This window comes from Octopus sinensis, linkage group LG9 (assembly GCF_006345805.1).
Source record: "Octopus sinensis linkage group LG9, ASM634580v1, whole genome shotgun sequence".
NCBI classification, from domain to species: Eukaryota; Metazoa; Mollusca; class Cephalopoda; order Octopoda; family Octopodidae; genus Octopus; species Octopus sinensis.
The window spans coordinates 83,510,921-83,523,040 of NC_043005.1; the positions used below are offsets into that span (position 1 = coordinate 83,510,921).

Below are 12,120 nucleotides of genomic sequence, written 5' to 3' on the forward strand. Positions count from 1 at the left end.
GCACTTTACACAACTCTTTGTGATGTAGTATGGTACAGTTGAGTAGCAGAATGTGGTTCTAGTTCAAAGCACAATCCAGTGTTGGAGATGTAGATAGCTCCTGAAGCTGCATGGTCAGCAAACATCTATATTATAGCCAACATTTGAGTTTGCACATGACTGCACAAACTGCTAGAAACAACAGTCAAATCTCCATAAACTCCCATGCTATTTTAACACAATGGAAAGAGAGAAGGAGACTGAATGGCCACAACTGGAATGCCTTTTGGTCAATTCAATCTGGGGTCGCTTAGAAGCTAAGCAAGAGCAATTACAGTTAAGGAACATTAAAAAACTAATTAGATATAATTATGCAACAGAGGTAAAAACAATATAAGGCAATGACTAATATTTATTTTAATTTTTTTTCCTCATGAAAGAAAAACACCTTTACATATGTTTCCATGTTATTTTGACCTCATTAGTGAAATACTTTGCAGTATACTATAGTTCTACACTTGCTGATTGAGTCATGAGGAGGAGACGTGACATAAAATATATTAGCATATGTTAATAAGTTCACTGTTCACAATATCCAAGTGACATTCAACAAACTAGCATTACATTCAAAGAGACAAATAATCAAAGAAAATAATATATTTATAAAAACCTTGAAATTTGTTGACAGGACTTGCCAACCCTGGTCCCCCACCAGTTGTAATAAAAGTCTTGTCCACATCATTCACATTGCCTCCTTCTTCTTGGATTCTCTTTTTTAATCGAGCAAACATCTTTCTGAAAAGAGAGCATAAAATTGCTATAGTACAGTTACTCTAAACCAACTAGTACAAAATTATCATCATCATAACCCCACCACTTCTCTATGCTTGCAAGAGTTTCAGGCTGATTTCATACAACCAGATGCCCTTCCAGACACAAAACTTCACCTGTTTACCAACTAAGGTGATATTTCCTCATGATTGGACATCTTTTCCTGCCATTGTGTGATGAAGTTTGCTTTACACCGATGTGTCTTTGAGGTTCAATTCTATAGTGCAGCACCTTGGGCAAATTCTTACTACACTTTCAGGTTAAACAATGCTTTGTGAGTGGAAATTTAATAACAGATGGCAACTGTAATCATCATCATCATCATCATCGTCGTTTAACGTCCGTTCTCCATGCTAGCATGGGTTGGACGGTTCGACCGGGGTTCTGGGAAGCCAGAAGGCTGCACCAGGCTCCAGTCTAATTTGGCAATGTTTCTACAGCTGGATGCCCTTCCTAACGCCAACCACTCCGTGAGTGTAGTGGGTGTTTTTTACGTGCCACCTGCACAGGTGCCAGGCGGGGCTGGCAACGGCCATGGTCAGATTGGTGTATTTTATGTGCCACCGGCACGGAAGCCAGACGGGCGGTGCTGGCATCGGCCACGAGTTGGATAGTGCTTTTTACGTACCACCAGACCAGGGATCCTGGCTGGTTCAATTCGATTTCGATTTCGCTTGCCCCAACATGTCTTCACAAGCAAAGGGGGTTGGCAAGGGTGCCTGTCGTACATATATCATCATTTTTACACCCACTTTTCTATGTTTGCAGATGCTGGACAGATCCTTTCCAACACAGCATCTCACCATTCGTATTCTTTTGTCATATCCTTTTTTTCAGTTCAACATCTTGAAATCAGCTTTCACCACTCCTGAGGTCTTCCTTGATCTCCCTCCCACTTGGGTATCCTAGCTTTTCTTTACCCCTTCTGTTATCATGCATACACATACATGTCTATACCAACACTGTCTTCACCCTTACACAGTACAAACAATTCCTTTTGTACTCAGTTTAACTCTCAGTTCATTTGTCCATATACACATCATCCATACACACATTACACAGCCAACAGAACATGTTTGCCTCAACTCTTTCCAAGCATGGCACATTCTCAGCATTCAGTGTCCGCTACCATACATTTCACTACCATGCAGCCTTTCACTTCATACACAAGCAACATATAATCTACTCCTCACTCAAAGTGAGAATTCCCTCGTTACCAGTAGAATAACTTCCTGATCCTTTTTCATCCTGGAGTGAGGGGGTCTTGTCATGTGAGTTACTTGGCAACTTCATTAATGCTAGTGCCATGAAAAAAGCACCCACAACTTGGTAAAAAAAATGGTTGGTGTTAGGAAAGACAACCAGCTATAGAAACCACACCAAAGCAGATGTTGGAGCTCAACACAGTCTTCTGGTATGTCAAATCTTGTTTAGTCATCTAAACCCTCACAAGCATGGAATGCAATAGTTAAACAATAACGGTTCTTATTTTGGCTAACTTGTGAGTGGGTGACGAGAAAGAAATTTTGAGAAATTAAAAAAAAACTGCTGGACTAACAGGGATAATTGTCAACCCACTCAAAACATCGAACAAAACAGATCATATGTTAGTCAAGTGTATTGTCAACCAGGAAGTTGTCCCACTTAATGACAAGCGTAGATGATTTAAGCATAATAGTTTCATCAACTATAAGGGATAAAGGAGGATGTTCAAGAAATAAGCCAACAACAGAGCCATTAGATGGACCAGTTTATGGAGGTTACTGAAAGCGCTAGAACACAATTGATTAAGAAGAGAATTAGCCTAGTTGAGATGTGGTTCAGGTTAATGCCAATGATGCCATTAGTGAGACAACTTACAAGAAAAGTACAAAGCCATTCCACCTAGCTATTGTCAGGGAACTATACTCTGTAGCCTGGAAAACTAGGGATAGATGAATGGCCTGTGAGAGCCTTGCAAACCATGTAAATAGATGTTACCAGCAAGGTGAAAGTTAATGAGCTAAGAGCAGAATTTAGCATGAAGTATGGGTGCAGCAGAGATAAAGAAGGCTCAAAGGCAAGTTAACAGGAAACATAAACTTCACATTGGAGTAGTTAACAAGAAGGGTGTAGAAGAAATAAATTTCTTCAGATGTTTTAAAGACTTCCTAGAAGTTGTTGATGGCCTTTGAGTGTTCTGAAAGCATAATTGCCAGAGTTAAAACAGGAATGAAAACTTTCAAAGAATTATTTATTCCTGCTAGCAAACAAAAGATTTCTCTCTCTGAGTCAAGAGTATATTATACAAGGCTTGTTTACTAAGTACACGGTTGCATGGTAGTGAGGTATGAGCCTTGAAAGTTGGAGATTTGAAGAGGGTAGGGAGAAAAAATGAAGTGGGCACATGCTGTTGAATGTGTAATATTCTGATCATTTTTCAATCTGGAGTGAGGGGTCTTGTCTTGTGAGTTACTTGGCAACTTCATTAATGCCAGTGCCATGAAAAAAGCACCCACAACTCGGTAAAATGGATGGTGTTAGGAAAGACAACCAGCAATAGAAAGATGTTGGAGCTCAACATAGTCCTCTGCATGACCAACAAAGCAGAAATGTGTTTAGAGAAAAAAAATTGGAAATAAGAGGAATCAGATGAAGTGTACAAAATAGATTATGCTAATACAGGTAAGAGATGTGTATGAAGGGTACCAGTTGTTTAAAAAAAATGCCAAACATTCCAAGCGGATGGCCCTTGAGGAAGAAAGAGAGTAAGGAAGAGATGGGACGAAGTGAGGAAGATTGATCTCAAAACGTTGAACCTAACAGAGGAGGAGATAAACATGACCAGTGATGAAGCTCTGTCACTGAGTGGACTCATTGAATTTAGCAAATGGATGAAGAATGATGATGGTGTTATTCTATTAGACATTTCAGCCCAAAGCTTTGGTCAGCTGAGGTAAGGTCAGTAAAAAGTTGCCAACAGGCAGCTACAGAGAATCAAACCCCCAGACCTCTCAGATATCAGCTGAGTGCTCTGTACCATTAAGCTAAGTGGGCTCCCTAAGATCATGAAAGTGATGGAGACAGGGATGTACAAGACACATGCTGAGGTATTTCCCAACCAACATGTTCAAGTACTCTGCAATGTCTACATGCAATACAAATATAATTTATGCTCACTTGATAATTCCATATACTCCTCTCTCTCCAATCTATCACCCACTCCCTTTCTTATCAATGTACCTCCCTATTACTACTGTTTCCCTTCCATCACACTGCCTGCATAAAGAGGGATGATATTACAATCTGATCTACGGCTATTCAGCTATTCGATTCCCCTCTTGCCCTCACCATTTTATTTCAAGCCATCACTCCCCCCTCCCACTACTCCCTTCCCTATCATTTACTACTGACATCCATTGGTCTCTCTCCCCTCCATTACTCCTCACTTTCAGTACTGAGGTATTCTGTCCAACCCAGTTATGTCTCCTTATACTCAGATCAACTCTGCTTTTCTTCCTTTAGGAAATCTCAAAAATAATTACCAGATAAAATATTGAGATTGATATTAATCAGATAAAGCTCTTAAAGGTGGTGTCCCAACATGGCTGCAGTCTAAAACCAGTAATCAACCAGAATATAAGAAAAAGAAAAACACAAAACACTAAAATGAAAGCTTCACTCACCTTTATAACTAGTACATCACCTTATATAACATTGTATTACTGTTTAGACCAGTTCTCTTCTTCGGATGGCGAAGCGGAAAATAACTCCAAGTTATCAAAACCAAAGCAGCTAAAACATCTGGAAGATAAAAAATATTTACAAGATTATTTAATCAGTGACAGATGATGGGATTTGAAGCAGGACATAGTCGAATGATGAGTATTATACAATAGAGATCCTACCAAACATTACAAAATAAAGACCTCTCTGACTATTACACGATTCAGGTTATGGATAATAGTATACAATAGACAACATGCTAAACATTATGCAACAGAGGGTTTGGTTAATTAACCTGTGCATACAACAGATAATGTTGGTCCACAAATATTTGCTCACAAGGACAGCCTGAGGCTATAGAAGCCGGCTACTCATGTTGTTGCGTGGTGTTTGAACCTAGGACCATGGGTCTGTGAAGCAAACTTCTTGAATGCACAGCCAGAGATTTCTTCATAGTGTATCTAATACTGTAGTGGTGATGTCAAAACTGAGTAGTGTTTATTTGTGAGTTTTCATAATACCTTTTTAAATAGAAACCATATTCTGAACAGTAACTTATTTACAGCACCAAAGGTGAAGAAGGAAATAGGAGGAGGGGGTGGGGGATGAAATTAGTGGGAAGGATACTCTGCTTATAAAAGCTTGATCAAATCAGTGACGCTGTAATGGTCAATTTGCCAGTTTTGTTAAATACATTAGGTATGTTGGTGGAAGAAGTATAACTGTCCAGAACAGGTGTCAGCAAAGTGGTCAATATTCACTCATGGGGATTTATAAACACCTGAAACAATTTTGAACATTGAGGGTGCTGAATTATTAGTGACTGAATCTGAAAGAGCAGAGTAATTTAAGAGTGAAAGTCACCCATTTCCAGCCAAATAGCAATGCAACAACTAGTTTTCACCAAACACTTACTACACATTAAATATTCTGACTATATCAATATCACTAAACTATTATTGTTGTTTGCTAATTGTGTTACATATTTTCATTTAAATTTCTTTAAATATTAATTAAACAGCAGTAATGACACATGCACATACACAAAAGAGTTGTTTGTAAATCAACAAATTTTTTTATTAATTATATTTTTAAAATTTATTTTAGAAATTTATAAGATGAGCATTGGTAAGTTATCGATGACCCCATGAAATGGGGACAACAATTATAAGAACTTTGCTGACCCCTGGTCCAGATGCAAACAAAACATGTAAATGCCCCAATATTACCTTTCATTCCTCTGGAGTTAAAATAGAGAACCAGTCAAATACTGGGATTGATATTATCAAGTAACCCAATCTCTTCAAATTTGATACCTTGGGTCAAAGTAGAGTTGACAGAATCATAAAAAACACCAGAAAAAAATGCTGAAGTATTTCTTCTGGCTTGCTACGCTTTAAGTTCAAATCCCACCTAGACCAACCTTAACTTTCATCCTACCAGGGGTGATAAAATAAAGTACCAGTCAAACACTGGGGTTAACAGAGCAAAAGGCCAATAGAATAAGTACCAAGCTTTAAAAAGGGAAAAGTTCGGGGGCTGATTCATTTGACTAAGAATTCAAGGTTGTGCCCCAGTATGGCCGCAGTCTAATGAATGAAACAAGAAAAAAGATAAGACTATTGAGGTCAATATAATCAACTTGCCCCACCGTCCCTAAAATTGTTGGCTCTATTTGAAACCATTACTATTATTACTAAAATCACAAGCTTCTCTCAATTTCTGAAAATTACATCTGCTTTCTATTAACAAACATATCAACAGTCTCATGAAGAAAGCTTCCTCCCCCCCACCATCACCCTGCCTTCCTCACTCCCAGCAGCATCACTACTCCCTTATCATGACAAGTACAACTCCCATTACCCCAATTATCCCCAGCCACCCCAGTCTGCTGGAATTCTTACACTCTGAAAACCCAGTAAGTTTTTCCTCCCCTGCCTCTGTCTCCTGTTGCTTCAAGGCTATGAGCACTCTTAGAAACACTAGGAAAAGTCAGCCAGCCAAACATAGAAACCAGCCATCCCACCACAACTTCACTACTCTACTGTTAATGAGTTTACTGTTCAGCTGTGAACAACTGTAACAGCATCAGATGTGGTGCAAGTAACACTGATGTTTGATGCTTTATGGAAAGTACAAACGCCCCCAACAATACACTGTGTATGACCAGCAGAAATAGTAGTGTCAGGCAAAATATTTTGTGGCATTTGGTTTTCTCATTGTCATGTGTTCAAATCCCATTGGGTCAACCTTGTTCCCTTATTCCACTCTCTCTCCCTGGTCAATTAAATAGGTGCCAGAGTTGATGTAACCAACTAAAACCCCTTCGTGTGGTGCCCCACCATGGCCACCATCCAAAGATTGAAATGAATAAAAGTTTATCAGAATGTATTTGGATTATGGAAGTTGTTAGGGTTCTGGATTACGACGAGGACATTCTTCAGTAAAAGCAGTAACTTTTATAATATTGATGAAGAAAATATGGGAGGGAATGAAAGGAAAGGGAGAAAGAAAATGAAGAAAAATAAAGAACAGAAAGAAGGAAATAGGGAAAGAAAAGAATGAAGGATATGAAGAAATTAGGAAAAAAATAGAAAAAAAACAGGAAGGAAAGGGAAAGAAAAGGTGGGGGGGGGAGGAAGAGAGAAGACAAAATGGTAAAAAGGCAAGGAAGAGAATAAAATGTGTGGCTGTGTGGTAAGAAGTTTGCTTCCCAACCACATGGTTCCAGGTTCAGTCACAGTCCATGGCACCTTGGGCAAGCGACTACTACTATAGCCTCAGGCCAACCAAAGCCTTGTGAGTGGATTTGGTAGAAGGAAACAAAGGATACATACAGACAGACAGACACAAACAATAGTTAGAAGAAAAAGAAAAGAAAGATATATCAGGCTTTATATTGTCCGTGCAGACCTTTACACTGAGGTCTGTTTCAAGGAAATGTTTTGTTTTTTCTTAGAAGAGCAAACAGAAGAGCAACTGTTTGCAAGATTGATTTTGTGGCACAAATAGCACAAACTACAAATACTACATTCTCTATGGATTAATATTCATCTACACACGGACTTTAAGACAGTGAAAAGACATATTTTTAGACACAGAATAACCGTTTAAGCTGGTGAAAAGACATTTTTAGACACAGAATAACAAGGACATTAATGATTTATCTTAGTGCAACAGGGACAACAGGGTCAACTGTTGAGGGGAACATTACCAGAATATATTATGAAAACAAGAGAGGTTTTAGATGGAGGATGATAAGAAAATGACGGAAACAAAAAGGAAATAATAATTGAAACAACTTCCATAGTAACAGGTGAGATAGTAAAAACAATCTCAGTAATAATAACAATGATTCTAACAATGAGAGGAAGGGGAGGGTGATTACATCAACCCCTAGTGTGTGACTGGTATTCATTTTATTGACCCTGAAAGGCAAAGTCAATCAATAAGACTAAAAACTATTAAAGGCCACAGATCAATGCAGTTCTAGCATGGCCACAGTTCAATGAATGAAACCAGTGGCAGAATTGGTAGAGTAGACAAATGCTTTTTTGGTATTTCGTTAACTCCCTTTATGTTCTAGGTTCAAACCTCAGCTTTGGTCAACAATGCCTTTCATCCTATTGGAGGTGATGAGAAATATTAGGACCAGCATAATTGACTAGACCTTAAAAGTCAGTACCCCAGGGACACAGTCCGATGACTGAAATCTATAAAAGAACAAGAAAGTACCAGAACAACAAAGTAGGAAAAAAATACCTGAAGGTCATATCTCCAGGCTTGTTTGTTTTATTAAACTCAGACATCCAGAATATTCTAGAGAGGCCTTTAGTCAACAGGTTTTGGGATCTGATGATACACCATAAAGCTAAACCCTTTATGGATGTAAAACCTAAGGTAATCCCATAAACCGGCCTTATCTAACTTTGATATATACTGGTCTATAACTTAGTGTGCTTCTTTTATCAGATTTATGTTTACGGGCAATATGTGTGTGTTTGTGTGTATGTGTAAGAGAGGGGGAGGGAGGGAGCATCAAAGGTCTGCTGTAAAACATTTAAATAATTTTTTTATAGTGAAATATGAAGAGCCATTATTAGGTACAAAGTATTAACGGTTTTGATTCCAGCACACATGAGCCTACACTTGGTTCAATAGAAATATATTAAAGAAAAAAAAAATTGCAGTGAGTTTAAAATTCAATTTTTAACAGAAACAATCATCATAGAGGGATAAAAAAGAGATAAACTTAGCAGTGTTGTCATTTAGCTTTAGGTTGACTCTGGCTGAGCAGTCCTAAGATCAAAGGTGTTCTTTGATCAATGTTTTCTTTTAGACATACAAGGTGGTAGCAAGAGGTTGCCCAGACTAGATATGCCTAATAATAACTTATTTACCAAAGTTTTAATAACATTCTCCCTCGAAATAGTCACCTTACACAACAACACACTGGTCCCAGCATTCCTGTCACATTTGGACTCCAGCCTGGAAGTCGTTTTCTGTAAAGCGAGTCAAGGACCTTCTGCAATTTGCTCTGGATCTCAACGGCAAAACTTTGAGCTGGGGAAGAGACAGAAGTCCACAGGCGCTAAATCTGGTGAATAGGGTAGGTGCAGAAGTGATACTGTGTTGTTTTTGGTGAGAAGCCCACGAGTGAGGAGAGTTCAGTAACAAGGTGCATTGTTGTCATGAAGAATCCAATACTTTGTGCTCCACAGATCCAGATTGCTTTCACCAAATGTCCTCCTTCAAATGCTTCAAGACATCATTGATTGATTGTCCTCTGATGATCCTCAGGCACAAGCTGATGAATTTTCTCCACAATGGGTGGAACACTTGTGGCAGGTCTTCCAGGGATATTATTCTGCATTTGAAGCACATGTGCCACTTGAAACATTGTGTATGACCCATTGCCTCATCACCATAAGTTTGCCAAAGCATGCTCAATGCCTCTGTAGCAGACTTCCCAAGTTCAATGCAAAATTTCACATTGGCTTTTGGTTCCTGTCCATGACAAAATCGCAGACTATAATATACATGTGATCAACAAAATATTTCTATTATGTTAAAGACATTTTAAATACTGCAAACCAGGGGATTGTTTATATTATATTACTGACAAAGCACTTCAGAAAATGAATTTCTTCAGACAGTATTGTTATAGAAAGAATCGGGTTACATAATAACCCTGTACAATAAATCTTAGTGGTGACGGGTACTAAAGTCAGAGTTGTAAACTAGCATATTGACTGGAAAGTATCTGTTATCACAACTGTATATCTTATTTATATTGTTATCTCTAACATCTCTGAAATTGAGATGTAACCAGGGTGTCAATTACAGCTAATAAAAATAAGATCTTTCAGTGTGGTTTGCATTAGAAGCATGCGGCTAGGGGCTCAATCCCACTGTGTGAACAGTATTGGATAGCATTCAATACAATAGCCATGTTTGGGTCGATGCATTGTGTGTGAAATTGGTAGATAGAAACTGAAAGGCGGTGGCGAGCTGGCAGAAATGTTAGCACGCCGGGCTAAATGCTTAGCAGTATTAATGTTCTGAGTTCAAATTCCACCAAGGTTGACTTTGCCTGTCATCCTTTCAGGGTTGAAGTACCAGTTACGCACTGGGGTCGATGTAATCGACTTAATCCGTTTGTCTGTCCTTGTTTGTCCCTTCTATGTTTAGCCCCTTGTGGGCAATAAAAAAATAAGAAACTGAAAGAAACCTGTTGTATGCATATGTGTGGTGTGTGAGTGTGTGTATGCATGTATCTGCTTGTGTGAATGATTTCATATTTTCTTAAATGTGTCTTGACTATAATCAAAACACACTTACTATCAAACACAAGCAGTGCTGTATGCTTACAATCAACTGCAAAAGGCCATCCAAGCTTTGTGAGATGTCTTGACATGGTGTGTGAGATTTTTGTAAAAAGAAGGAAAAAGACTTGTAGCTATGCCTAGGATGTTTGGTGTTTGTCAGACTAAGTAAGGGGTTATTACTTTGCTTGGAAACAGATGAGGGATGTTGACAAGAAGGGTGTCTGGACATAGAAAATCTGCATCAATAGATTCCATCTGATCCATGACAGAATGGGAAAATAGATGTTACAACAAATATGATGATATTCCAACGATGGCATATTAGTATATAAATCAGGAGTGGAGTGGCGAGCTGTAGCAGGCTAGGCCAAATACTACATAGTAGTAGTAGTAAATATGACAAAATGCCTTGTGTTATTTAAGTCACTTTACATTCTGAGTTCAAACCCTGTCTAGTTCCATTGACACTTCCACATTCAAGGGTCTATAAAACAGAACAAGTTGGTGAAAATAACTACTGGGGACAACAATCAACTCTATCTTCAAATATGGCAGAGCAACATAAACACAGCTCAATAGCTGAATCATCTAATTAAAGTCTATTTTCCATGCTGGCAGAGGTCAGATGGTTCAATATAACCAACGAGCTAACTCCAATGCTGTTTTAGTCTGGTTTCTGTAGCTGGATGGATTTCCTAATGCCAACTGCTTTAAAGGGCATACTGTGAACTTTTTATGTACTAGGGAGGTCACCAAGTAACTCTCAAGACATGACTCCTCAACTGAGGGGGTGTAGTATTAAGGGAGGTGGCTTTGTACCAAATGATGAAAGGTTAAAATTTAACAAAGGGACAAGAACAGCCGGCTTGCCATGGAAAAGATACACGACTACCCCTACTGAAAAAAGAAAGGTGGTGGTGGTGACAAGGTGTCATGGCATTCTCTCGAGGTAGAGGTAGATGAATCTAAGTGGAAAAGCGGATCAGACAGGGTGAGTGGATGGGTTAAGTTTGCAAGAGTGTGAAAGGAGAGTGGCAGATGGATAGAGATGAATGCATATGTTCAGAGTTCAAATTCTGATGGACTTTGCCATTCATTCATCTTAATGAATTTGATGAATTAATCAGGCAGACAGTGGTACCGATTCAATAAACCACAACCCCCACCTCCACCACTTCTCTCTCCTCCTCTCTGACACAAATGTGATTCCCCCACCTTGTGCCAATATAAGAAATCATTTGATTTTAAAGTTTATGCTTTAATGTTAATTTATCTTCTCAAACATTAGTCACCACCAGCTTTTGACAGACGAATATTGTCGAGACATTTGGATGCCAAACTTGCAAAATTACATTTTTAATATTCTCAATCTTCAAAATCATAAGATTTCATTAAATCATCCTAATCTATACAATTCTCTTCAGATATTAATTTTGTTTTGCAACTGTTCTATGTCCAGTTTAGCATATGAACAAATGGATGAAAGAAGTGAGTGAATTGTGCAGATTTGTGCATTTGCATAATTCCAGTGCAGCTGTTCTCTGTCAGACAAAGAAGACAATGGTAATAGTCACAAATGAGGTTTTCCATGTAGAACAGGTTTACCACACACACCCAAGTACAAAATGCAGACATGTGTGCACACACACTGTTTTCCATCCATTTGTTCTATACTAGCGTTGATGTGTTTATTTCTGTAGAAATCATTTGTGTAACTATATAGCTTTCTGCTAATCATTCAACCATAATGAAAGCATCAACATAATCACTCAGTTGG

At 38.5% G+C, this 12,120-nt stretch overlaps 1 protein-coding gene across 5 annotated transcripts in view; it reads right to left on the reverse strand.

Moving 5' to 3' along the window:
• LOC115215737 (golgin subfamily A member 1) overlaps nucleotides 1-12,120 on the reverse strand; it is an 84,205-nt gene that overhangs the window by 49,626 nt on the left and 22,459 nt on the right. For all 5 annotated transcript variants that reach the window (XM_036506060.1, XM_036506058.1, XM_036506059.1 and 2 more), the window contains exons 2-3: nucleotides 4,476-4,593; nucleotides 650-774 (exon numbers count right to left, since the gene is read on the reverse strand). In XM_036506060.1, coding sequence (XP_036361953.1) covers nucleotides 650-770 — 121 coding nt within the window. In that variant the 5' untranslated portion in view covers nucleotides 771-774; nucleotides 4,476-4,593. The remainder of the gene's footprint in view (nucleotides 1-649; nucleotides 775-4,475; nucleotides 4,594-12,120) is intronic.